This window comes from Marmota flaviventris, chromosome 6, assembly GCF_047511675.1.
Source record: "Marmota flaviventris isolate mMarFla1 chromosome 6, mMarFla1.hap1, whole genome shotgun sequence".
Lineage (NCBI taxonomy): Eukaryota > Metazoa > Chordata > Mammalia > Rodentia > Sciuridae > Marmota > Marmota flaviventris.
This window is the reverse complement of record NC_092503.1, coordinates 102,527,531-102,552,758: the sequence shown is the minus strand read 5'-3', so window position 1 is coordinate 102,552,758 and position 25,228 is coordinate 102,527,531. Positions and strand designations below refer to the sequence as shown.

At 37.6% G+C, this 25,228-nt stretch overlaps 1 protein-coding gene across 1 annotated transcript in view; it reads right to left on the bottom strand.

The window, feature by feature from the left end:
• Positions 1-25,228, bottom strand: part of Pkhd1 (PKHD1 ciliary IPT domain containing fibrocystin/polyductin) — a 432,276-nt gene that overhangs the window by 29,531 nt on the left and 377,517 nt on the right. Inside the window, exon 60 of the mRNA XM_027938269.2 lies at positions 14,164-15,181. Coding sequence (XP_027794070.2) covers positions 14,164-15,181 — 1,018 coding nt within the window. The remainder of the gene's footprint in view (positions 1-14,163; positions 15,182-25,228) is intronic.

Genomic DNA, 25,228 nt, shown 5'->3' with positions numbered 1-25,228 from the left:
CCTCACAACCACCATTTCACATTTATGTTCTCCCGGTGTGTATGCATTAAGTAGATTCCATACCTATGGCACTAATTGATTAATTTAGTGTGATTGCAAGAAGCATCTGAGGAGTATAATGCTTGGGACATTTTCTGAGCAAAAACTGCGTACCAGCTATTAAAAACTTTCCAAGTATAAACTCATTGCATTTTAAAAATGACGCTATGATATGGGTGCTTTTATTTACATTTGAGGAATAATAAGTCCAAACAACTTACGTAACTTGATAAAGGTCTTAGTTGTTGTTCACCAAGGTCTTAAGTGGTAAAGCAGTGAGATACATCACTTCTCATCTTGTTCAAGCATGTTAATTGCTGATGTTATTTAGTATTAAAATAGTTACATAATCCATGATAACTTAAACATCTTCACCCAGAATTTGAATATGTTGGATGACCAAGCTAGCTTTATTAAAAGGACACTAAACACTTATATTCCATTAAATCTATTATGTTTTAAATCACAGGCATGCAACATATATTTGACAATTAAATGAAATATACAGACACTATATATCATACGTATCATATATATTCCCCTAACATAGCATCCTTTGTTGAGTTGCCTTAAAATCAGCCTAGAGCAGATCTAAGAAGGTTGTTTTGTTTTGTTTTGTTTTGAGTATCTTATCCTCTCCCTTCAGTAAATATATGCAAATCACTTATTCTATTGCCCAACTTCTTCCCCTTCTTCATGTGAGGAGAAAGTATTTGCCCTCCCGAAGGGTACATGTTTGGTAAAGCTGAAGACTAGTCCTGAAAGGAGTAATAGTGGAAAAGCAAACACCGCTTCGATCCATTGATCACAACATGAGGAAGTTTCTGTACGAAGTAACTCCCCTCTCCCCTGGGAACCCTAGGACAAGCAGGCAGAGTGGGCATTTGTGGTCATACCTTTGGTCACCTACCAACTAAAGTTCTGGCCTCTGTGCTAGAATCACTCCCTAGGAATTCAATTAGCTCAATCTTCATTTATTAATTTGCTTAGCCTGAGTGACTATGGGCCCTTCCCCCAACCCTTTTTTTTAAAGGGACTAATTTAAACCAGATTTTTAAAATCTGTGCCATTAATTCTATCCTTCCATAGGTCCCATGTTATTGGAAAATTTTAACATTGTTACCAGATCCTATTTCTCTCCTAACCTAGTCCTTAAAGGCTTTCTGATGAGGGGCCAGTGCAGGCAAGCAGTCTGGGTTAAAGAAACTGAGAGACCCATTAAAGATTCTGACATAAGTACATTGATGTCTGGAGACAAAGCGATGAGAAACAACTGCCTGAACACTGTAGAAAGGCCTGTCCCTGACACACTTCAAAGTTTATTGTGAGCAAACATCTCTTATTAAATGTAAACAGCATCTCACTGGAGGTCAGAGACTTGCTGCTGCAGCATATCCCAAGGTAATACCACTTTAAGCTCCACATAAACTCTTAAGCAGTTTCTATCCTAAAACCTGACCGTAGGTGGTACAGTTTTTTACGATATGTTATAATAGTGCAATAAATCTGTTAGCTTAAAATCGAATCTCCGTGGCCTTTTAGAGAAATCATCATTAAATGCAGGGTCCTGTTAATGATGCCATCCAAGTGAAATTGTTTAATCTGCTAAGGGGGTGAAAGGTCACCAAATGAATTTTTTATAATACATCAACTTGACACGCAATAGGGAAAACTGTAATAGATAAAAGCAAAGGAAAAGGGCACTGTCTTCTTCTGATAGGTCAATAGCAGCCAAGAGAGTCACTCATCCACTTTCCTTTCACGATGGGGCTCCTTTTGCATTTAATATGGACACCCAATTAATACCTCAGCACCACAGACAACCTCATTTTAGGTGACTTATAGCAATTTCTCCCCCTTCCCTGAAATGAAAGTGATCACAATACATCATAGCATTGTGCGAATTAACGTTAATTGATTCAAGTTACCAAGCAATGATGGGCCACTTATATAATCTAGGCGTTATTGGGTGCTAGAAGGGATGGAGGGAAGATTAGATTCCAGTGTCCGTTGCTGTGACGACGGGAGTCACCTGACGCCTTGTTAGACAGTTGTAAGGTTCTATTGCTGGCCCCAGTGGGGTCGTCAGTAAACTGGAGTGATGTCCAAACATCATTACACGCTGCTCCAATATTAAAGCAAAGGGATTAGCAACTTATTGCAAGCAACCTGGATTTGTCATTGTGCTGTCGTTATCCAATTTCCAACTGCTAATGTGACTGTAGCCTGCAGGCAGAAGGACCTACAGCCAAACTTTAAAAAATGGGGGAGGAAAGTTCCCTCTATCCCTCCCAGTTTTAACCACCATTTAATAGCTTCCAATATCCACTCAGGTACATGGAAAAAAATTTTTTTCTCTCCAATGCTTAAGTGCAGGATAAAGGAGAGAGATCAAGAGAATACAGAAAATTCCCAGTTCAGAGATTACCAGTATTCATTTCAATTCTTGTTTTTAAATCTGATACATCTGAAATGTTTACCCTGAGGAGGACAGGATTATTTTTATTTGCATGGCAAACTCAGCAAACAGATAAATCCTATTGGTGAAAAACTAACATCAGTCAAAACCAAGTGTGGTGGGATGAGGGTGGAGATCAGGAAAAGGAAGCCTTCCTCTTCAGCCTTCTCAAAGCTACTAGTCAGGTTCCTTGAAAGAACCTATTTTGATTAAATGATCAGGGTGTCCTGAGAATTTTTGTTCTTTTTTGCTTAAAATAGATTAAAGGGTACTGGGACAGAGCACTCACCTAGCATGTATGAGGCACTAGGTTCTGTCCTTAGTACCACATAAAGATAAACAAAATAAAGGCATTCTGTCCATCTTCAACTATGAAAGTTAAAAATAAAATAGATTAGAGAAGGCAGAATAGTCTCTAGCATGAGGGGACTTAAATTCAATAGGAGTCTAGATGATACTATACCCTGGGGGGAAAAAGTAAGTCCCCTACTCAACTGTGCAGGACAAACATGTTAGTCTTCCTGTTATGTACACTGTTCAAGGCACCTTGAGATACAGGAAGATAAATAAAACAGCATGACCTCTGCCCCTCAGGAATGCTCTCCTTTATAGTTTGTAAGACAAAAATAACTTTCCTGGCTCTCCTTCTGAATTGATGCATACCATTTTACTTCCATTCCATGAGACTCATGCTCCCCATTAAACCCACTCAGGCTTCCTCAGAAGCTGTCAACTCCCAGGAGAGAAGATGTGCCTTATAATCTGACAGTTTTCTTTGGGCGCTATGGTGCAGTGGTTTTGAGCCTGGAACATTATAGGCACCCAATATTTTTCACTATAGTAATCCTGACAGCTCAGTGCCAATTGTGTTCTTCCTGTTCTCAGGTCACTATTGACTATGGAAAGCCACCACCCATTCTGGCCTGGCCAGTTTCAAGTTCTGATGAGCCACTCAAGCAGTGTGCTTACTGCTCTGCTATAGTATTTTTGATTAAACTCTTGTGATTCCTTTCCATTGCTCATTTAAAATTGAGATTTGAGGCAACCTAGGTGTAAACTGCACTGTGTTAGGAATATATAAAGACATGGAATAAATTTGATATGTCTTCAATAATATCAATTAAAACATTAAGTTTAGGAAACAAAAGTGAAGTATTGTAATTGGTAAATGATTTGAATTAATATTTTATAATAAACCTAACAAATATTTTATCAAGAATGGAAACTATAACTGAATTTTAAAGATCTTACAAAAATATTCAAAATCTCCTGTTTATATTGGGAGACAGTCACAGTCTGGCCAGGAAAAGCAGAAACCACTCAAGGTTTTTCTAAGGAAGAGATTTGATATTAGGTATTATTTACATAGGACTGTCAGAATAATAGAGATGCCATTAAGTTTACATTTCACTATTTGTCATAAATATCAAATGATCATTTATTGTGAATGAAACTGTATTAGGAACTCTTGGGAATACAGCAGTAAGTTGAAACCTTGACTACTGAATAACTATAAAAATGAAAATAAATTCAAGTCAGTTTTATGGAAAACTATACTAGTGGTTAAGCTGGTTCATATTCAATTAATGATTTTTTTTGTAAGAAAGATAGAATGACGTTAATATATTCTAATGAACTAGCTGAATAAATGTTTTTTACCCCTCCACTAAAAAAAGATCTAGATTTTATAGAATCCATATAATAGTTTGAACATAATAGCTATTAAAATAATGTTTGGAGAATTAAAAAAAAACACCAAAATGTAGCATTTCATGAGTCTATTGCAGTTACTTATAAATTTGCCATGTGTGCACAAAAATCTTAACTTATTTGATTTTTAGGTAGTGTGATTCAATTTTGGAATTAGAATCTCAAATACATGAAAGCAGGGAATCCTTGGATGCAGACATGTCAGCAGCAGCAAAAGATTACAATTAACATCCTGTTCACAAGGAAAATAGAAAATAAAAGATGTAAACTGCAGAACAAGAATCAAAGATTTAGTGTTCTGAGACCATTTAGTATAAGAACAATAGTCCCCAAGGGCATTATTGCAGAAACAGTGCTGTGAAATAAATGATAGTTTTAATGATAACCATGAATCATCAATAAAAGTGTGAATGTTCTCTGTTATTTCCCATTTAATAAGGCTGGATGTTATGTAATGTGTCTTTTTTTTTTTTTAGTTTTAGTTGAAGACTTTTTAAAATGCTGCTAGTAATTAAAGGAACAACTTTTAATTGTTTAGAAAACTTGCTTATGCAGAACTTAAGGCCACAAATATGAAACAGTATTACAATAATTTTGTCATTCACCTAACTTAATGAAGTAGTGAATTTACTCTGTAGGGAAAAGACGATATGGCATCAAAATACTCTGCAGTGGTAAGGTCATGGCTTTGCAATGAGGAAATGGCAACACAGGATTATCTTCCAGGACAAAGTTTCTACCAATCTTGAAAGCTAATCCTCTTGTGTTGAAAACTCTGCCTTGCATACTTCAAGTAGCTGTTTCCTAGAAGCAGGTGCCTGGGTTGCAGAAATAAATACAGAATAAAAAATGCAGAATAAAAACCTGAACTGATATCAGTTAACTGGCATCACCTATTGACTCTCCTAGTTTTCTTCTCTGTTCTAAGGCAATTTAAAAGTGTACTTCTTATGTAGAAGAGGGGAACTTAAAAAGCCACTAATGTGATAAATACACACACATACACACACCCACAAGCACACAGATGTAATCTCCCACATTGTCATTATCCCTTTCATGGACCCACAGCTGTTTTCTGGGTCCATGGTTCATGATAATGTCACAATCAAAGAGCTTTATGCTTTGCAGCATAACAGAATACCACAACTTAGAATTACACCAGTGTATTATTCATTAGGGAATGGGTGAGAATCTAAATAGGCTCAGCTGAGTTCCATGCACTTGAAGAGGATCTCAGGAAGAATCCAGTTCCAAACCCATTCTGGGTATCAGCAGAATTCATCCCTTGAGGCTGTAGAACTGAGGTCCCTGTCTGCTCACTAGTGGTCAAGCAATGTCCACTGTCTCCTCATAGAGTCTACCTACCATACTTTTCACATGTCCTCTTCCACCTTAAAAGCAGTGACACATAAGACCTTCTCACACTTCAAAGGCTCTGCTTTCCTCTTCTGCTATTTTTGACCACAGGAGAAAGCTCTCCTTTTTTAAGGGTCGTGTGCTTGGTTGAGACAACTTTGATAATCCAGAATATTCTCCCTATTTTATAGCTTATGGTCAACTCTGCCAAATACCAAATATACATATTTCTCTCCCACAAAGCCAAAGTTGGTACCTTCTTGAAAGTAAGCAGCATGCTCCTGGAAATGCAGCAATCCAATATGGCCTCATTTTTTGAAATTTCCAAAGCCCCATTAGATTAACAAGAATGAATCTCTGGAGAACATACATGGTACTTTTCCAGGAAGGACTGGTTGCTGGACGCATTTCTGCTGTCTCAAGGTCAATTCATTAGCTTGTCAATGGCTCTCCAGTGAGTTGAATGGAAGTCTCCACTGACACTGATCAAAGCTGAAGGAAACAAAGCTGGCCTTGGGGCCTGCAAGGCTGGGGGGCTGTACTTACCATATTTGGCAACTCCTAGGAGTTGAGAAACCTTGCTAATTCTCTTTCAATTGCATAAAACATGGGTTTCTCATTCTGCAAAGATTTGTTCAGACATGCTTAAAAAGCAGACTTTATCTTCAGAAGATTTACTTTTTGAATTATGTCTAGGAAACCTCTCTTAAAATACCAGAGAAATAGAAAGAAATGGAGGATATAACACATTCCAACAGAAAATCAATGCTACAATATACACGTTCAGTAGTTTCTTATTAAATCAGAAATATCTGAGTCAAAAGTGAAAACATGGGGACTATGATGAATGGTGGGTGAAAAGTAAAAGTGATCTTTTTCTCTGATGCTCTCTCAATTCCTCGTGATGGAATGATATGCCGCATTCTATGTGGGTGTGTACCTGACTGGTGTCAGACCCAATATCTGCAGGAATTCCTCAGATGTACCTTGATTGTTCTACCCATTGACTTTTTTTTTTTAATTTTTTATTGTTGGTTGTTCAAAACATTACATAGTTCTTGATATATCATATTTCACAATTTGATTCAAGTGGGTTATGAGCTCCCATTTTTACCCCATATACAGATTGCAGAATCACATCAGTTACACATCCATTGATTTACATATTGCCATACTAGTGTCTGTTGTATTCTGCTGCCTTTCCTATCCTCTACTATCCCCCCTCCCCTCCCCTCCCCTCCCCTCCCCTCTTCTCTCTCTGCCCCCTCTACTGACATTTGTTTGTCCCCCTTGTATTATTTTTCCCCTTCCCCTCACTTCCTCTTGTATGTACTTTTGTATAACTCTGAGGGTCTCCTTCCATTTCCATGCATTTTCCCTTCTCTCTCCCTTTCCCTCCCACCTCTCATCCCTGTTTAATGTTAATCTTCTTCTCATGCTCTTCGACCCTACTCTGTTCTTAGTTACTCTCCTTATATCAAAGAAGACATTTGGCATTTGTTTTTTAGGGATTGGCTAGCTTCACTTAGCATAATCTGCTCTAATGTCATCCATTTCCCTGTAAATTCTATGATTTTGTCATTTTTTAATGCAGAGTAATACTCCATTGTGTATAAATGCCACATTTTTTTTATCCATTCATCCATTGAAGGGCATCTAGGTTGGTTCCACAGTCTAGCTATTGTGAATTGTGCTGCTATGAACATCGATGTAGCAGTGTCCCTGTAGCATGCTCTTTTTAGGTCTTTAGGGAATAGACCGAGAAGGGGAATAGCTGGGTCAAATGGTGGCTCCATTCCCAGCTTTCCAAGAAATCTCCATACTGCTTTCCAAATTGGCTGCACCAATTTGCAGTCCCACCAGCAATGTACAAGTGTACCCTTTTCCCCACATCCTCGCCAGCACTTGTTGTTGTTTGACTTCATAATGGCTGCCAATCTAACTGGAGTGAGATGGTATCTTAGGGTGGTTTTGATTTGCATTTCTCTGACTGCTAGAGATGGTGAGCATTTTTTCATGTACTTGTTGATTGACTGTATGTCCTCCTCTGAGAAGTGTCTGTTCAGGTCCTTGGCCCATTTGTTGATTGGGTTGTTTGTTCTCTTATTGTCTAATTTTTTGAGCTCTTTGTATACTCTGGATATTAGGGCTCTATCTGAAGTGTGAGGAGTAAAGATTTGTTCCCAGGATGTAGGCTCTCTATTTATCTCTCTTATTATATCTTTTGCTGAGAAAAAACTTTTTAGTTTGAGTAAGTCCCATTTGTTGATTCTAGTTATTAACTTTTGTGCTATGGGTGTCCTATTGAGGAATTTGGAGCCCGACCCCACAGTATGTAGATCGTAGCCAACTTTTTTTTCTATCAGACGGCGTGTCTCTGATTTGATATCAAGCTCCTTGATCCATTTTGAATTAACTTTTGTGCATGGCGAGAGAAAGGGATTCAGTTTCATTTTGTTGCATATGGATTTCCAGTTTTCCCAGCACCATTTGTTGAAGATGCTATCCTTCCTCCATTGCATACTTTTAGCCCCTTTATCAAATATAAGGTAGTTGTAGTTTTGTGGATTGGTTTCTGTGTCCTCTATTCTGTACCATTGGTCCACCCGCCTGTTTTGGTACCAGTACCATGCTGTTTTTGTTACTATTGCTCTGTAGTATAGTTTGAAGTCTGGTATCGCTATACCGCCTGATTCACATTTCCTGCTTAGCATTGTTTTTGCTATTCTGGGTCTTTTATTTTTCCATATGAATTTCATGATTGCTTTCTCTATTTCTACAAGAAATGCCGTTGGGATTTTGATTGGCATTGCATTAAACCTATAGAGAACTTTTGGTAATATCGCCATTTTGATGATGTTAGTTCTGCCTATCCATGAACAGGGTATATTTTTCCATCTTCTAAGATCTTCTTCTATTTCTCTCTTTAGGGTTCTGTAGTTTTCATTGTATAAGTCTTTCACCTCTTTTGTTAGGTTGATTCCCAAGTATTTTATTTTTTTTGAAGATATTGTGAATGGAGTGGTTGTCCTCATTTCCATTTCAGAGGATTTGTCGCTGATATACAGGAATGCCTTTGATTTATGCGTGTTGATTTTATATCCTGCCACTTTGCTGAATTCATTTATTAGCTCTAATAGTTTCTTTGTAGACCCTTTTGGGTCTGCTAGGTATAGAATCATGTCATCTGCAAATAGTGATAATTTAAGTTCTTCTTTTCCTATTTTGATGCCTTTAATTTCTTTCGTCTGTCTAATTGCTCTGGCCAGTGTTTCGAGAACTACGTTGAACAGAAGTGGTGAGAGAGGGCATCCCTGTCTTGTTCCAGATTTTAGAGGGAATGCCTTCAATTTTTCTCCATTCAGAATGATGCTAGCCTGAGGCTTAGCATAGATTGCTTTTACAATATTGAGGTATGTTCCTGTTATCCCTAGTTTTTCTAGAGTTTTGAACATAAAGGGATGCTGTACTTTGTCGAATGCTTTTTCCGCATCTATCGAGATGATCATATGGTTCTTATTTTTAAGTCTATTGATGTGGTGAATAACATTTATTGATTTCCGTATATTGAACCAGCCTTGCATCCCAGGGATGAATCCTACTTGATCATGGTGCACAATTTTTTTGATGTTTTTGTATCCGATTCGCCAGAATTTTATTGAGGATTTTTGCATCTAGGTTCATTAGAGATATTGGTCTGTAGTTTTCTTTCTTTGAAGTGTCTTTGTCTGGTTTAGGTATCAGGGTGATGTTGGCCTCGTAGAATGAATTTGGAAGTTCTCCCTCCTTTTCTATTTCCTGAAGTAGCTTGAAAAGTATTGGTATTAGTTCCTCTTTAAAGGTTTTGTAAAACTCTGCTGTATACCCATCCGGTCCTGGGCTTTTCTTAGTTGGTAGTCTTTTGATGGTTTCTTCTATTTCCTCAATTGATATTGGTCTGTTTAGGTTGTCTATATCCTCCTGACTCAATCTGGGCAGATCATATGACTTAAGAAATTTATCTATGCCTTCACTATCTTCTAATTTATTGGAGTATAAGGATTCAAAATAATTTTTGATTATCTTCTGTATTTCTGAAGTGTCTGTTGTGATATTGCCTCTTTCATCCCATATGTTAGTAATTTGAGTTCTCTCTCTTCTTCTCTTCGCTAGCATGGCTAAGGGTCTGTCGATTTTGTTTATTTTTTCAAAGAACCAACTTTTAGTTTTGTCAAGTTTTTCAATTGTTTCTTTTGTTTCAATTTCATTAATTTCAGCTCTGATTTTAATTATTTCTTGCCTTCTACTTCTTTTGCTGTTGTTTTGCTCTTCTTTTTCTAGGATTTTGAGATGAAGTATGAGATCATTTATTCGTTGGTTTTTTCTTTTTTTAAGGAATGAACTCCAAGCAATGAATTTTCCTCTTAGAACTGCTTTCAATGTGTCCCATAGATTCCGATATGTTGTGTCTGTGTTTTCATTAATCTCTAAGAATTTTTTAATTTCCTCCTTGATGTCTTCTATAACCCATTGATCATTCAGTAACCTATTGTTCATTCTCCAAGTGATGTATTCTTTTTCCTTCCTTCTTTTATCGTTGATTTTCAGTTCCATTCCATTATGATCAGATAGGATGCATGGTATTATCTCTACTCCTTTATATTGTCTAAGAGTTTCCCTGTGACATAATATATGATCTATTTTTGAGAAGGATCCATGTGCTGCTGAGAAAAAAGTGTAACTGCTTGATGTTGGGTGGTATATTCTATATATGTCAATTAAGTCTAGGTTATTAATTGTGTTATTGAGTTCTATAGTTTCCTTATTCAACTTTTGTTTGGAAGATCTGTCCAGTGGCGATAGAGGTGTGTTGAAGTCTCCCATGATTATTGTATGGTGGTCTATTAGACTCTTGAACTTGAGAAGAGTTTGTTTGATGAACATAGCTGCACCATTGTTTGGGGCATATATATTTATGATTGTTATGTCTTGTTGGTGTATGGTTCCCTTGAGCAGTATGTAGTGTCCCTCTTTATCCCTTTTGATTAACTTTGGCTTGAAATCTATTTTATTTGATATGAGTATGGATACTCCTGCTTGCTTCCGAAGTCCATATGAGTGATATGATTTTTCCCAACCTTTCACCTTCAGCCTATGTATGTCTTTTCCTATCAAATGCGTCTCCTGTAGGCAGCATATTGTTGGGTCTTGTTTTGTGATCCATTCTACTAGCCTGTGTCTCTTGATTGGTGAGTTTAAGCCATTAACATTTAGGGTTATTATTGAGATATGGGTTGTTCTTCCAGCCATATTTGTTTATTTATGTTACTAAACATGGTTTGTTTTCCTCTTTGATTATTTTCCCCCCTTTAGTGTCCTACCTCCCACTGTTGGTTTTCATTGTTATTTTCCATTTCCTCTTCCTGTAATGTTTTGCCAAGGATGTTTTGAAGAGATGGTTTTCTAGCTGCAAATTCTTTTAACTTTTGTTTATCGTGGAAGGTTTTAATTTCATCTTCCATCCTGAAGCTTAATTTCGCTGGAAACACAATTCTTGGTTGGAACCCATTTTCTTTCAGTGTTTGAAATATGTTATTCCAGGATCTTCTAGCTTTCAGAGTCTGTGTTGAAAGATCAGCTGTTATCCTGATTGGCTTACCCCTAAATGTGATCTGCTTCCTTTCTCTTGTAGCTTTTAAAATTCTCTCCTTATTCTGTATGTTGGGCATCTTCATTATAATGTGTCTAGGTGTGGGTCTCTTATGATTTTGCACATTCGGCGTCCTGTAGGCTTCTAGGATTTGGGGTTCTGTCTCATTCTTCAAGTCTGGGAAGTTTTCTCGTATTATTTCATTGAATAGATTGCTCATTCCTTTGGTTTGAAACTCTGTCCCTTCCTGTATCCCAATGACTCTTAAATTTGGTCTCTTGATGTTATCCCATATTTCTTGGATGTTCTGCTCATGGTTTCTTAACAGTCTTGCTGAGCTGTCTATGTTCTTTTCAAGTTGAAATACTTTATCTTCATTGTCTGATGTTCTGTCTTCTAAGTGTTCTACTCTGCTGGTAGTATTCTCAATTGAGTTTTTAAGTTGGCTTATTGCTTCCTGCATTTCTCGGATTTCTGTTTGTTTGTTTTTTATAATCTCTATTTCCCTGTATAGTTGATCTTTTGCTTCTTGGATTTGTTTATGTAATTCATTGTTGAAGTGATCTTTCATTGTCTGATTTTGCTGTCTGATGTCTTCCTTGAGACTCCAGATCATCTGAAGCATGTATATCCTGAATTCTTTATCTGACATTCCATCTGCTGCAGCTATTACCTCTTCTAAAGTTGAGTTGACCTGCAATGCTTGTGGTCCTTTCTTTCCTTGTCTCTTTATACTGTTCGCGTTCCTTTCTACTTGGTGAAACTGTTGTGCTATTGAATTTTCCCCCTATATATTTATATTGGTCTTGTATAGTTGCAAAGTCTCCCTCGCAGGCGTGGGTGGGGGCTCTGCCCCTCCTCCAATTGGGGCAATGTGCCTACCACGCCGGCAGGCCGCTGGGCCTGCTCTGCCGGTCGGTAGCAGGTCCACCGACCTTGCAGGCGCGGGCGGCGGCTCTGTCCCTCTGCGGGCCGCTAGGCTTGTTCTGTCGGTGGTCGCAGTTCTGCCTACTTTGCAGGCGCAGGCAGCGGCACTGCCCCTCTGCAGGCCTCTGGGGCTGTACTGCCAGTGGGTCGCAGGTCCGCCTACCTTGCAGGCGCGGGGGGGGGGCGGCTCTACCCTTCCTCAGGCCACTGGTCCTGTTCTGTCTGTCAGTTGCAGGTCTGGCCTGTTCTGATGGTGGTCACAGTTCCGTCTACCTTGCAGGCGCGGGGGGGAGGGGGCGGCTCTGCCTCTCAGCAGGCCGCTGCTCCTCTTCTGCCTGTGGGTCGCAGGCCCGCCTACCTTGCAGGAGTGATTGGAAGCTCTGTCCCGCCGCGGGCCACTGGGCCTTTTCTGTCGGTGGTCACAGTTCCACCTACCTGGCAGGCGCGGGGGGTGGGGGGCGGCTCTGCCCCTCAGCAGGCCGCTGGGCCTGCTCTGTGCGTGGTCACAGTTCCCTCTACTTTGCCGGCGCAGGGGGAGGGGGCGGCTCAGCCTCTCAGCAGGCCGCTGCTCCTCTTCTGCCGGTGGGTCGCAGTCCCGCCTACCTTGCAGGAGTGATTGGAAGCTCTGTCCCGCCGCGGGCCACTGGGCCTTTTCTGTCGGTGGTCACATTTCCACCTACCTGGCAGGCGCGGGGGGTGTGGGGCGGCTCTGCCCCTCAGCAGGCCGCTGGGCCTGCTCTGTGGGTGGTCACAGTTCCCTCTACTTTGCCGGCACAGGGGGAGGGGGCGGCTCAGCCCCCATTGACTTTTTCTTTCCAGCTAAGGATCTAATATTCACCGAGTAGTTTTATACAAAAATCAAAATCAGTCATTTTGGAATGATGACCCATGAGGACAGGTCAGAACTATAATTCTAAGTAAAATCAAGCAATGGGCTGAATGAGGTACACATGCCTATAATATACTTACAGTAACTCAGTGAGACCTAAATAAAATTATGGTAAAGAAAAGAAAAAAATTAAGCATAAGCTAAGATGTATTACTTATAAAATTTTTTAGATTCCTAATATTTCATGTACAATATAGTAACATCACTAATAAGGTAAAAGTTTGATGGCTGGCAAAAATATTCAAGATTTAATAGCTTGAGCAATCATAAACTATAAGTACTTTTTAATTCTAAGCTAACAATTTCCAATGTCCTTCAAATACACCAGATTGGGCGGGGGGGAACAAAAACAAACAAACAAAAACTGCTTCAGCTTCTTTTCACTGAGAAAGAACACCTGTCTCCATTTTAAAGACACAGTACAAAAATGCTAAGCATCATTCAGATAGGTCACCCTGTGCATAAAAAGGCAATGAATGTATTTGTGAATAGACCTGTGAGTGTGAAGGAGTCACTCTTTTTGGTTCTCCTTTTTGTTCAATTCTAGAGAACCCCACACACATAGAAGATGGTTATTTACAAATAAATACTATCCATTAAATATTAATTGCTTATTTATTAGCACTACCAAAAAATGACAAAAGTAGCAAAAGAATTACTTTTTGACCTTAGCAACCCCAGAGACTAGCCCCTTGCTTAAATTTATTATATGAATAAGTAAGTGAGCAAATTAACTGAAAATAAGTTGCTTCAGAAAAACATTTTTTTATATACTTTTACTTTAAGTTACCAAAATAAAATGTCTTCCAATGCCTGTAAAATAGAAAAATCATGAAGAATGTGGATTGAATAATGAATTTAAAAATTGATAGTTTAATCTTTAAATGACTTTTTGAGCTTTTATTCTCATCTTTAAAACACAGCCAGATTATGTGACTCAGTGTAAGTAGGTTGACATTCGCAATTACGTGTCAATGTGAACTCAAGAAATCAGTCTTCAGGGAAGGTATTAGGGAGTGAAACTAATCAAATTATATTTTTATATATACACAAGTTAGCCAAAATGAAACACATCATTATCTATAATTAATAATCACCAAAAAATGCTTTAAGAAAGATCAGCCCTGATTCTGATATTATTATGTTAGTACTTACCCATAGCCAATGACTCCTCCTTTTGATTGAGTCACCACTAATGCCCCAAAAGTCATATTCATAATATTCTGCAGCACTCCAGTCTGTTGAGCAGTGATGACTTGGCGAGCCAACTTCTGTAATTTGCTACTTGATAAGGATGGGATCAGTTCAGAGCTCCTTACTTTTGGCAGATCACCAATTTCAATGATGATCACTTTTGAGATAGTTTCCATAGTGGCTGGTGGTAAGATTATGTCTGAGCTCATTTCCATGAGAGTTCTACGCTGACCAACTCTTCTATAATGACTGGCACAGGTCACAGTTGGGCAATTGCGCTTTCTTTTGGCTCTACTGTCAGCAATGATCTTTAAGGTCCCTTCATTGCCAGGCATCTCATGAGTAAATCTGATTTGGTTTTTATCAATCTGTAGGAAGTTAGTTAGTTTCTCAAGCATCACTGTTTCCCAGCCTTTTTCTAGGACTGAAATTGTCACAGTGAAGGCCAAATAAATGGAAAGCCCTGTGCGTATTTCAATGGGCTCCTCTCCTTGCAGGACAACATACAAAAGGTTATCCATGATATTGAAATAGTTGGCACCAATAGGCTCATCCAGCAATGAGGAAACTGATTGCACTAGGGTAGGTGGAATAAAATTTTCCCCTAAGAAAATGTGAGGTCTCTGGAGCTCATGGTAAAATACAGCCAAAAGAAACTTAGAGGTACTTTTGTTTCCCAATAGGTGAAAATGTAAAACTTGAGGAGTCTGATCTACAAAGCAGACCTTGGTGATTTGCCTGGTGGGTAAAATGGTATAGAAAGTGGATACAGGCCTAGGGGTAGAGCAGAGGGTATTGGCATTTACACTACTAAATACATCAACAAAACCACTAGTAACAGATACTACTGGATATACATTCTGGATTGCCCAAGTGACATCAACATTTTCAATAATTAGGAGTACTTGGTCAGTCTGTTTGCACATAAAGCCTTGTATCAATGCTCGATAAGTACATTTCTGTTCTTCTCTATATGTACCTATAAAACAAAGAAAAATAATGACACATGAGCCATGATAACTCAAAGATGATCTGCAATCCATCACTCCCATTCTCTGTAACTTCCTGAAATATCTATTGAACATCTAAGAGTGCTGGATTGAGAATACAAAGATTCTTTTTTTTTTTTTTTTGGTGGTGGTGCTGGGGATTGAACCCAAGGCCTTTTGCATGAGAGGCAAGCATTCTACCCACTGAGCTGAATCCCCAGCAAGAGTACAAACAAAGAAATTGGGAAAAATATGAAAAGATATACATGCCTTAAATAATAGCTGTTTGTTGTATTTTAATGATACTACATGATGTATACTATTTGAAGTTGGTAAAAATAATAACTAAGTGTAAAAAGAGTTGGATCAGTAAAAGACTTAAGTTATAAATAATCACTAAAGAATTTGGAGGAAAAAAATTTTTTTCCCATCCTCACACATGCTATACAACACAGAATACTTCATCAAAACTGCAGGGATGTTTCTCCCCACCAATAACCAATTCTCCATCTGACCCCAATTGGATGCCATACAACTTAAATCAGTTATGACACTACCTGTTATTATCATCAGACCCCACAGGATAAGGGCTTAGTCTCACAAAATCATCCCCCCACGCACACTTCAGATACTATCACAAGTCCCAGAAGTGACTTGTGCTTCTGACTAATCAACTGTAAATCAGGGTTCCCTTACCCTGTCCTTGGGATCAATTAATTGTTAAAGAGGCTCAGCACTCAGGGAAACACATTATTCATGTTAAACCATTTATTATAGAAGATACAACAGAAGATACAAATGAACCCCCAAAGGGAAGAGATGCATAGTATAAAGTTCATGGAAAGAGGCAAAAAAAAAAAAAACCACCTGGCACCTCCCAATGTTCAGTCATCCCACAGGCTACCCAAACCCAGTCCTTTTAGGTTTCATGGAGGCTTCATTATGAAGGCAAAATTGATTAAATCATTGGCCTTTGGTGCTCAACTCAACCTTCAGCCCCTCTCCCTTCCTTGGTTGTAAAGGGGTGGGGCTAAATATTCCAATCCTCTAGTCACATGGTAGTATCCCCTGGCCACCAGCCACCAGCCTGAGGCTATCAAAACTCACTTCAGTAGGACAAATGATGCTCCTATCACCCAGAAAATTCAAAGAATTTAAAAGCTCTGTGTGAGAAGTTCCTATCACACAGAAAATGACAAAAATCTCAGGAGTTTTGGCTTAGGAACCCCTAAATATAAGTACAAAATATTTCCTATCATCCATATCCAAAGAGGTTCTAGGAGCTCTAACTCCATTGTAACAGAGACCAATATGTGTGATTCTCACTATACCAAAATATCCCAGCTCCATAATGGAAAAAGAGTAAGGGAGAAGCAGTAATAATGTTCAAGTCAATGGACAAAGAGGTGAATTGAGGGGATTGTAAAAGAGAATTTATGGAGGTACGCTAACATTGAAAATACATATTATGATTGGATTGTAAAAGAGTTCAGATGTCAAACTTCAAAATTTTCTCACACTTTCTTTTCCCCCAAATATAAAGAATAAAGAAGAGCAGTAAGATAAAAAGAAGAAAGTAATAATTTGGGAGAATTGTTGACATTAAATAAAGCACAAGTTGAGGATGGTTAGGCTAATAAAAAATATTTAAAGAAATATCATTATCCATTATTCCCACCATTCCTAATTGCCCTGTGAACCTATGATAATTCTCGTTCTGAATCCCCAGTGATATTTTATCTCCCAAAAAGATTTCCTTTGCTTTAAAATAAATTTTCACAAAATATTTTTGCATTGTTTTCTACATAGTTTGAATTTCCCTTAGTGCAAGTTCTTCAAAGTAATTTGAAGAATTAAAAAATATCAAAATTACTAATATAAGAAACACTGTTTGAACATGATCTGTTTTACCCAAGTCTTCCTTCCATATGATGTTATTATAAGTCTATTTCAATATTGTCCATGATATCACTAGATTTAATTACCAAAATGTTGCTTTGGAAATATAGAACACGCTTTCCTTTTCCCTTGAAAATAATAGCAAAAACAATGATGGTAAAAAAAAATCACAACAGAAATTACAAAACATTTCAAACTGAATAATCAAAATTTTAACATAAGAAAATATGTGGGATGTGGTTGAAATATTACCTCTAAGGAAAGTTGCAGTGTTGAATGCTTATATCAGAAAGAACAACTTAAGAGAAATGCTTTATAATACACTTTAAGAAATTGGAAAAACATCTAAAATACAACTTGATAATATTAACTTGCATACTTATAATTTTCTAAAAGAGAAGATCTTAAATGTTCTCACACAGAGATGCATATACACCTACACATACACACACACAAGGTAATTGTTGATGGATGTTAGTTAATTTGATAACGAAAGTCATTTCACAATGTGTATGCATCTCAAAACATCACATTGTACACCTTAAGTATATACAATTTTTTCTCATTTATGCCTCATTATATATGGAAAAGGACCAACATATCAAGAGTGGGAAAAAAAAAAGAATTCAGAAAAAGAGCACACAACCCGAAGTAAGATGAAGTAAGGAAATAATAAATTTGACAGTAGAAATCAGTGAAATTGAAAAGAGACAACCACAACAATAAAACAAAACAAGAAAAAGTGAACAAAGTGTTCTTGGGAAATAACAACAGACCAATTAATCTAACATAAACTGACCATAGAAAAAGAAAAAGAGAAAGATTACAAATCACCAGTTACAGGAATGCAAGGTTTATTATTACAGATCTTACAATAAAGGATAATTTAACATTAGAAACTTTATGCCAACAAATTTAACAATGTAGGCGAAATAGATTTCTTAAAAACTGACACAGGATAAAACAATTTTGAATTGCTCTATGCCTCTTAAAGAAATTGTGCTTATTAAACTGAATGCTGAATTATTCATTTAAGCAAAAATTTAATTATCAGATCCAAAAGAATTGTCACTTTTACACGGTATGTTTTCTCCTTGTGGTTCAATAATATGATAGTGCAGATTTTAAGTTAAGAATTATCTTCAAAAGCATGGATCCAGTTGAAGTAAATTCATTGATTTATCTTGGTGGCCATAGAAATTATGTTTTGAGACCCTGGTGACCAGTCTCAATTATAGTTATCCTTTCCGAGTGACAGTTGGCCTTTCCTCATGAAAAATCCTTGAATCACATTGATTTTCCTTTTCTATGTTCTAGAGTTCACTATTTTCATATATATATATATATATATATATATATATATATTTTTTTTTTTTTCCATCCATGATGATGTCATTGATTAATCATTCACATTCCACCCAGTTTTACACATCTCTGGTTATTTATACATCTCTTCCTTCTTCCTGCTTCTCATATAAGAGATACAATGTCTTCTAAAGTGACCTCTATGGACTGTTAATTTTTTTTAAAATTTATTTCTCACAAATCTGGGCTGGGAAGTCCAAGATAAAGGTGCCAGCAGGTCCAATGTCTGGTGACGTCTAGGTCTCTACTTCCAAAATGGTGCCTGGAAGCCTCCTAAGAAGATAAACTTGGTGTCCTCATGTGATAGAAGGAATGAAAGGGCAAAAAGGGCCTCCCTCTTGCATATGGGGTTGATGTTTCCGTTCGTGAGGGCATTCATTTACTTATTTGCTCAGTAGAGCTTCTGTATCTCTACTAAAGTCCCCACCTCTTAACACTATCACATTGTCTCAGCACATGGATTTTGGGGACATTCAGACCATAGCACAATTAAATCTCATGTCCATCAGTATCTATCTTGGATATGCTGGCCCATTATTTCAATAATTTTCTTGGCAAAAACCCTATATTGCTTCTTTGCTTGATACCCACAGAGCCAAAATCCAACATTGGATTTGGGATTAGGATCAATCCAACTATCTGTATTCTCAATACCTTGACCCAAGCAGAAGGGAGTTGTAGAAAAAGGCCACACAAAATGGGCAGATTGAGTCTACTCTATAGCCATGTTCACCAACTTAAATGGGCGTTCCATCCTAACTGGAAGTCCTATTCTACTTCATGGTTTACTCCCTCCCGCTGTCCCTCCTGCTTAGTTCAATCATCTCCATTCTTCTCTCAAACTCTCTCTCCTCTATACAAATACTTCCCTCATTCTCAGCTTTCTCCTTTGTAGAGAAATTAGAATCCATGAAACTCAATTACCTTGTTTTCCTATATATGGGCTCCATACATTTTTAGCTTCCAAGGTTCTATTTAGTAGCAAGTTCAATAAAATCCTATAAACTTGCTAGGGATGTAGATCTCTCCTACAGATGGAAGAGAGCAGTTCTAAACTTTTTCTGGACTGTTAAATTCTTAGATTTGATTCTCAATCAGTCTCTGCTACTAGATACCTATATGTAATTAAATATCTCACCTAACCAAAGTACACAACCTTGCCCTTAAGGGGTTATTGCTCAAGGACAGGACTATATCTCATACTTAAATTACACCAAAGATTAACATCTTACCTCAAACACAGTAGAAGCTCCATAATACATATTGGCTAATTAACATGTAATATTCTTTTAAAAGTTCCTCTTTTTCTGTTATTCTTTCTAAGCATCTAGTGATAAAATTATTCCATAGCTCACAGATTTTTAAGATAATGCAAAATAAAAATAATAATCAAGACTATCAAATATTTTATTGTATTTTCCCCTAAGTTGACTATTAATACATGATAACTCTGAGAAATTCAACTATTTCATGAGTCCATAAGATGAAAGTTATGACTGGCTATGTTTACATAGATTTTCTTCTGTTCTTGATTCACATTGATTTGTCCACAATAGACTGTGACATAGAGTGTTTTGGGAATCACTCATTTATTCATTAAATAAACAAACATGGAGGTACATGGATTTTTCCATAATTACATTCCTGATAACAGGAGCACTCTAAGGCTAAAATAACAAAAGTGAATCGTTTATTTTAAGAGTCAAGTACTCTTTTGGAGTAACAAGGTACAGGGACTATTTGTATACATACATACTTCTTCAAAGAGGTCCACTGAAAAAGTCCTTTTAATTTATTGATTGATTTTTCCAATTCCACCCAGAAGCAAATCCCCCCCAAAGTCTAGTCCCCCAAGCCATCTCTGCCCTCAGGATTCCAGAGCCTCTATTCATCTATTCAGCAGTGACACTGGCTGGAGAAGAATGGAGCTGACCCTCTTTGTGGCAGACTAGACTTAAAGATGGCAAGATCTTGAGTCAGAGAATAAGGGAAAGAAGGAGAGAAGGGTTTGAGATAGGAAGAGTTAGAGTTTTGAGGTGAGCATTTGAGAGGGCACAATCCCTGCCGAAAGTTTGTGTAGTAAGCACACATGTACACTTGTGAGAGTCTAGCTTAGGCTTCGTGCCCTTGAGTAAGGTCAAAGACTATGAAAAATCACACATCTTCAAGATTCATTGGAGTTCTGTGTGAGTTGGATTAAAAGATCTAGAAACTAAAGGACGTGAATAGATATTCACTGGAGTTCCATGTGTATGTTTAAACAAAAAACAGGAAGAAGATTTTGTTACCTCATAACCTCTCTCTTCAATAATAAAGACTTAGTTGTCTTATTGTTACTAGTAAGCAGAGTGCTGGGACTAGGGATTAAATGACAGGCACAGAGGGCTTTTCCACTACATGTTAACTATTTGCTGGCTTAAGCTTAGCCAATTACCTTCCTGACTTCAAAGGAAAAAGTGCAATGCCAATTGCATGCATTGTTCCCATCCCTAATTCTCCCCTATTTTTTCTCTTAAACTTCTGTGTATGAGCATCTTCTGTGAACGGACTAAAGCATTTTGATTTCTCCAACATTTAGTTGAAAATTTACGACCATGACCTTCACAAATTTGGTGATAAGTGCCTTGTAGTAGTCTGTTTCCTATTGCTAATAACACAGTACCATGAACTGGGCAAATTATAAAGAAAAGAGTTTTGTTTTGGCTCATAGTACTGGTGCAAGATCTAGGAAGCACTTCTGGGGATGGCTTCTTGCTTTCAGAGTCCTGAGGAAGAAGGTCCTGGCATCACATAGTGAAAGAGATGAAGCACGTGTGAGTCCTCTGGTCTTTCTCTTTTCATAAAACCACCATAATTTAGTCACGGGGACTCCACCCTGATGACCTGTTTCATCCTAATCACCTCTCAAAGACCCCACCTCTAAACAACAAACAACATGGTTGTATTCCGTTTCCACCATAGTGACACCTCATAACCAGGATTAAATTTCAGCATAAATTTTTGGAGGCGATAAATCATAATCAAATCATTATTTAAGCACAAAGCGTTTCAACAAACATTGGTTATTATAAAATAATCTCCCCATGCTTTCCTCTCATCAAGGACACACCCATTTTGAATAAATGTGAATACAAAGAATAAATTTATCCTTTGGTTTAGATCTTCTTGACAAAAGAACATTTTTGCTATCCTAGGAATAACATTATGCAAAAAAAAATCTGTAATAAATAACAAATTAACTATGTTTAAGGCTACCCAGGCTTGTGAAAGACACCGTGTTCCTCTAGTCCTGTGCTACTCAGCAGTCAGAGCTGAAGTTTTTTGACCACAGGATGAGAACAATGACAGGAAGTGACTTCCTCAACCTCTTCATAAGGGAGATGAACCTACCAGTGAGTATCATTTACACAATGGAAGCAGGGGTTTATATAGTTGAACACATTGCTGTAGTTAACTGGAAAAGATTATTTTTTAAAAGAAGATAAAACAGACAAAACCAACACATATTCCCACCAAACAATTACACAGTAATCTCTGGTAGTACAAGCCTACTACTTCTATGAGTTTTAACAATAAGATTTCAATCACAGGAAATACTCTACATGGGTTGAAAAATCAGTTTTTTAAAAAATATTTAAGTCTTTAATGTTATTGAAGCAAACCAGTCTGATACTCAAGATGAAATTGTAAAAAAACATTTAATAGATAACTCAGAGCTTCTTAAAGTGTACAAGGAAAAAAAGATGGATGCTTGTATTTAGATGCAAGATAAAGTTCTACAGATAAGAAATCCCTGAAAAAAGAGACTGAGGTAGGAGAGCAGATGATTGGCAGAGTAAGCATCTTGAGAGGCTAAGGAAGAACAGAGTTCAGAGCCCTTTCAAAAGCGAGTGAGATTGGATAGGTTGAAAGATGCATATCTCCCATGGAGCATAGAGGAGGGAGAACACATGTGTAGGTGGAGGTAAGTAGGAGGTGGAGGTAAGTAGGAGGAGGAGGTAAGTAGGAGGCGGAGGTAAGTAGGAGGTGGAGGTGGGTAGCACTCTTTTCTGCTGGGAGATGTGCAACAAATCAAGGTCATCAGCTGAAAGCCAAGAGTGAGAAGGGAAACAAAGTGTTGGGGTGTTGAAAATTAGGGGCAGAAGGTTGGATGGAACATTTGTGGATTGAGAAAATGGGGTAAAATACTCACTGTGGCAGAGGCTTAAACTCAGTATTACATGAGGGAATCAGTCTATAAATGCAGGCAAAAATTTATAAATTCAAATTTATGAGTAAGAACAAATATTCTTTAAAATGAGAAAAAGAAGCACAACACAATTGTAAGTTCAACAAGCCTTATATATAGCACAAATTTGGTAGAAACTAGGGGAAAGAAATGTTTTCTTGATACAACCAACTCACCTCTATATTTTTTCCTTTATTTCTTATTATATATGTTTGTGTTGCTTCTTTTTATGAAAAAGATTGTAAGATTTACTATAAATGTCTTACAAAGATAATTTAGTCTTTTCTTCAGTCTAGATGACTAAAACCTTTTTTTTTTCTAGCATTGATAGTTTAGAAGTTCAGTTCTTTCAGTTCCACAACTCATTTTTGGTGTGTATAAATGTTCAGAATTGTTAAAAATATAGGATATTTTTATGATTTTTTCTCCTATATAAGCTGTTTTATCCAAATAAATTTTCAGTGCATTTATGGCACTGTGACTTCAACACTACATCTCCTTCACCTCTTGCTTTATCCTTGCATATCCTAAGACATATTCACATCACACCTAGGATCTGGTTCCTGTGTGCCATAGCACTGGGTAAGTAGACTCAGATCTTCAGTAGTAATTTAATGTAAAAGTGATTGTGAACCAAAAATAACTCCCTACAAATCCAGACCAAACATGTGTCTAACTCAACTTCCCCTTAGCCAGATTCCAGAAAATGCTATGGTCAGTCCATTGTCACCTAACCCTATAGCACTTATGTTGAAGGGGAATCTGGAATTGAAAGAGAATGTAAAATTAACTAACATTAGCTAAAATGTCTTAACATTAAAGATTTTACAAAAGCATAGATCCATGCAAACACATTTCAAGGACTCTTTTAGGATTCTTGGAAGGGACTCATGTAAATGAAGACCCTACAACCTAAACTGCATTGTCTTCACAGTAAATTGGTCTGGGTTGCAGGGAATATGAGCCAAAGCCTTGACAGCCTAGTAAAAGCTCAGACAATTAGGATAACAGGTTCACTTAGGGCTGGGGTTATGCCCAGCAATTGAGAATAAGAGATTAAGGGTCACAATATTAATAGTATCTGTGAAAGAATTAAAGTGAAGCATAGATCATTTAAGCTGCGTCCGAAGGAAAATAAAAGGAGGTGGCAGTTGCATATGGGAGAAAAATATACATGTAACTGGGTTTAAGCACAAATAAAGGGCTTTGAACAAGTGAGCTAGAAAAACATAAATTATAGTCTGATAGCAGGATACCTGTGTTCATTATTTTGAAGGTCAGTGGTGATGACAACTTCAATGTTATCATTGTTTCAATGAGTGGTAAATGCAGTGAGTGAGAAAAGAAAATATCCCTGATTAAAAAAAAAAATTAATAATAATGATAATTTTTATTAAAAGCCTATCCCTGTCAGTTATTCCTCTATAGAAGACCAAAAGATAACTTGAGCAATGAGAGTCTGAATATACAAACAAATGACCATACCATAATAGAAAAATGAAACTCAAAAAACCTACTATCTACAGGAACCAGTCTACTGAGCCACCCCATTATCAGCAGCAACCAGTTCAAGAAAGGTAAACAATAACTCCTGGATAGCCAATACTTGATTAATAGCTGCAAATTTTCATAAAAATTTACTGTTTTGCCACTAGCCTCCAAGCTAGTAGATTCTAACCAAATATACACCCCTAGCCAATCACATTGAATACCCTATTTAGTTGGCCCACCTACAGTTTCCCAGACCAACAGCCTCCTTTCAGGGTGCACCTGAAGCCTTCTCTTTTCTTGGTCATAAAGACTTCTCACTCTACCTTTGATTCTTTACAAAGATAGGTGATGACAGCTGACTCTCTTGCTGTAGCAAATTCAGGATAAAAAGTTTTTGTTTGTTCTCCTTTGAGTGATATTTATTTCCAAAGCAGTCAAGGTTTTAGCTAAATTATCTACCTTGATAAGAGTCATGTCAGAGTTAGAATGGGGAAGAAAACAGCGATCCTGTCCCTATAATCAGAGAATAATGAGCAAGGCCTACTATATGAGCATAAGCCATGGGAAACAGGGAGCGCAGATAGTAAGCCAGATGGGAGCAGCCTGGGAGGTGCAGGAGTTTTACCTAACGGGTGTTCCTCAGAGCATGGGAACAGGAAGGAAACTCAAGATCTGATGCTGTGACTTAAGAGGTACTTAAAGGGAGTGGGCATTTTTACAAGAAAGTAAGGTTCCAACAGAAGAAAAGGGTGAAAAGAATGTTCTTTGAAGTTAAAGAAGATCGTGCTGATTTCAGCTTAAGAATTCCATGCAGCACTGGGAGCAAATTTTGGAAAAGGGGTGTAAAAGGTTAGATGAGCTCCTGAACATCTCAGGAAAGAGATGTTCATTCTGGAGGTGGTAGAAAGTGCATGGTAGGTAGACTGTTCAGAAAAGGACACTGCATCCTCACACTAAGGGTATTGTGGTTATGGAATATGAGAAGGGATCTGAGGGCTCAGGCAGTCTTTGTCCCTGGGGGGCTCTGAGTTACTACTTAAGCAGATTTTATATG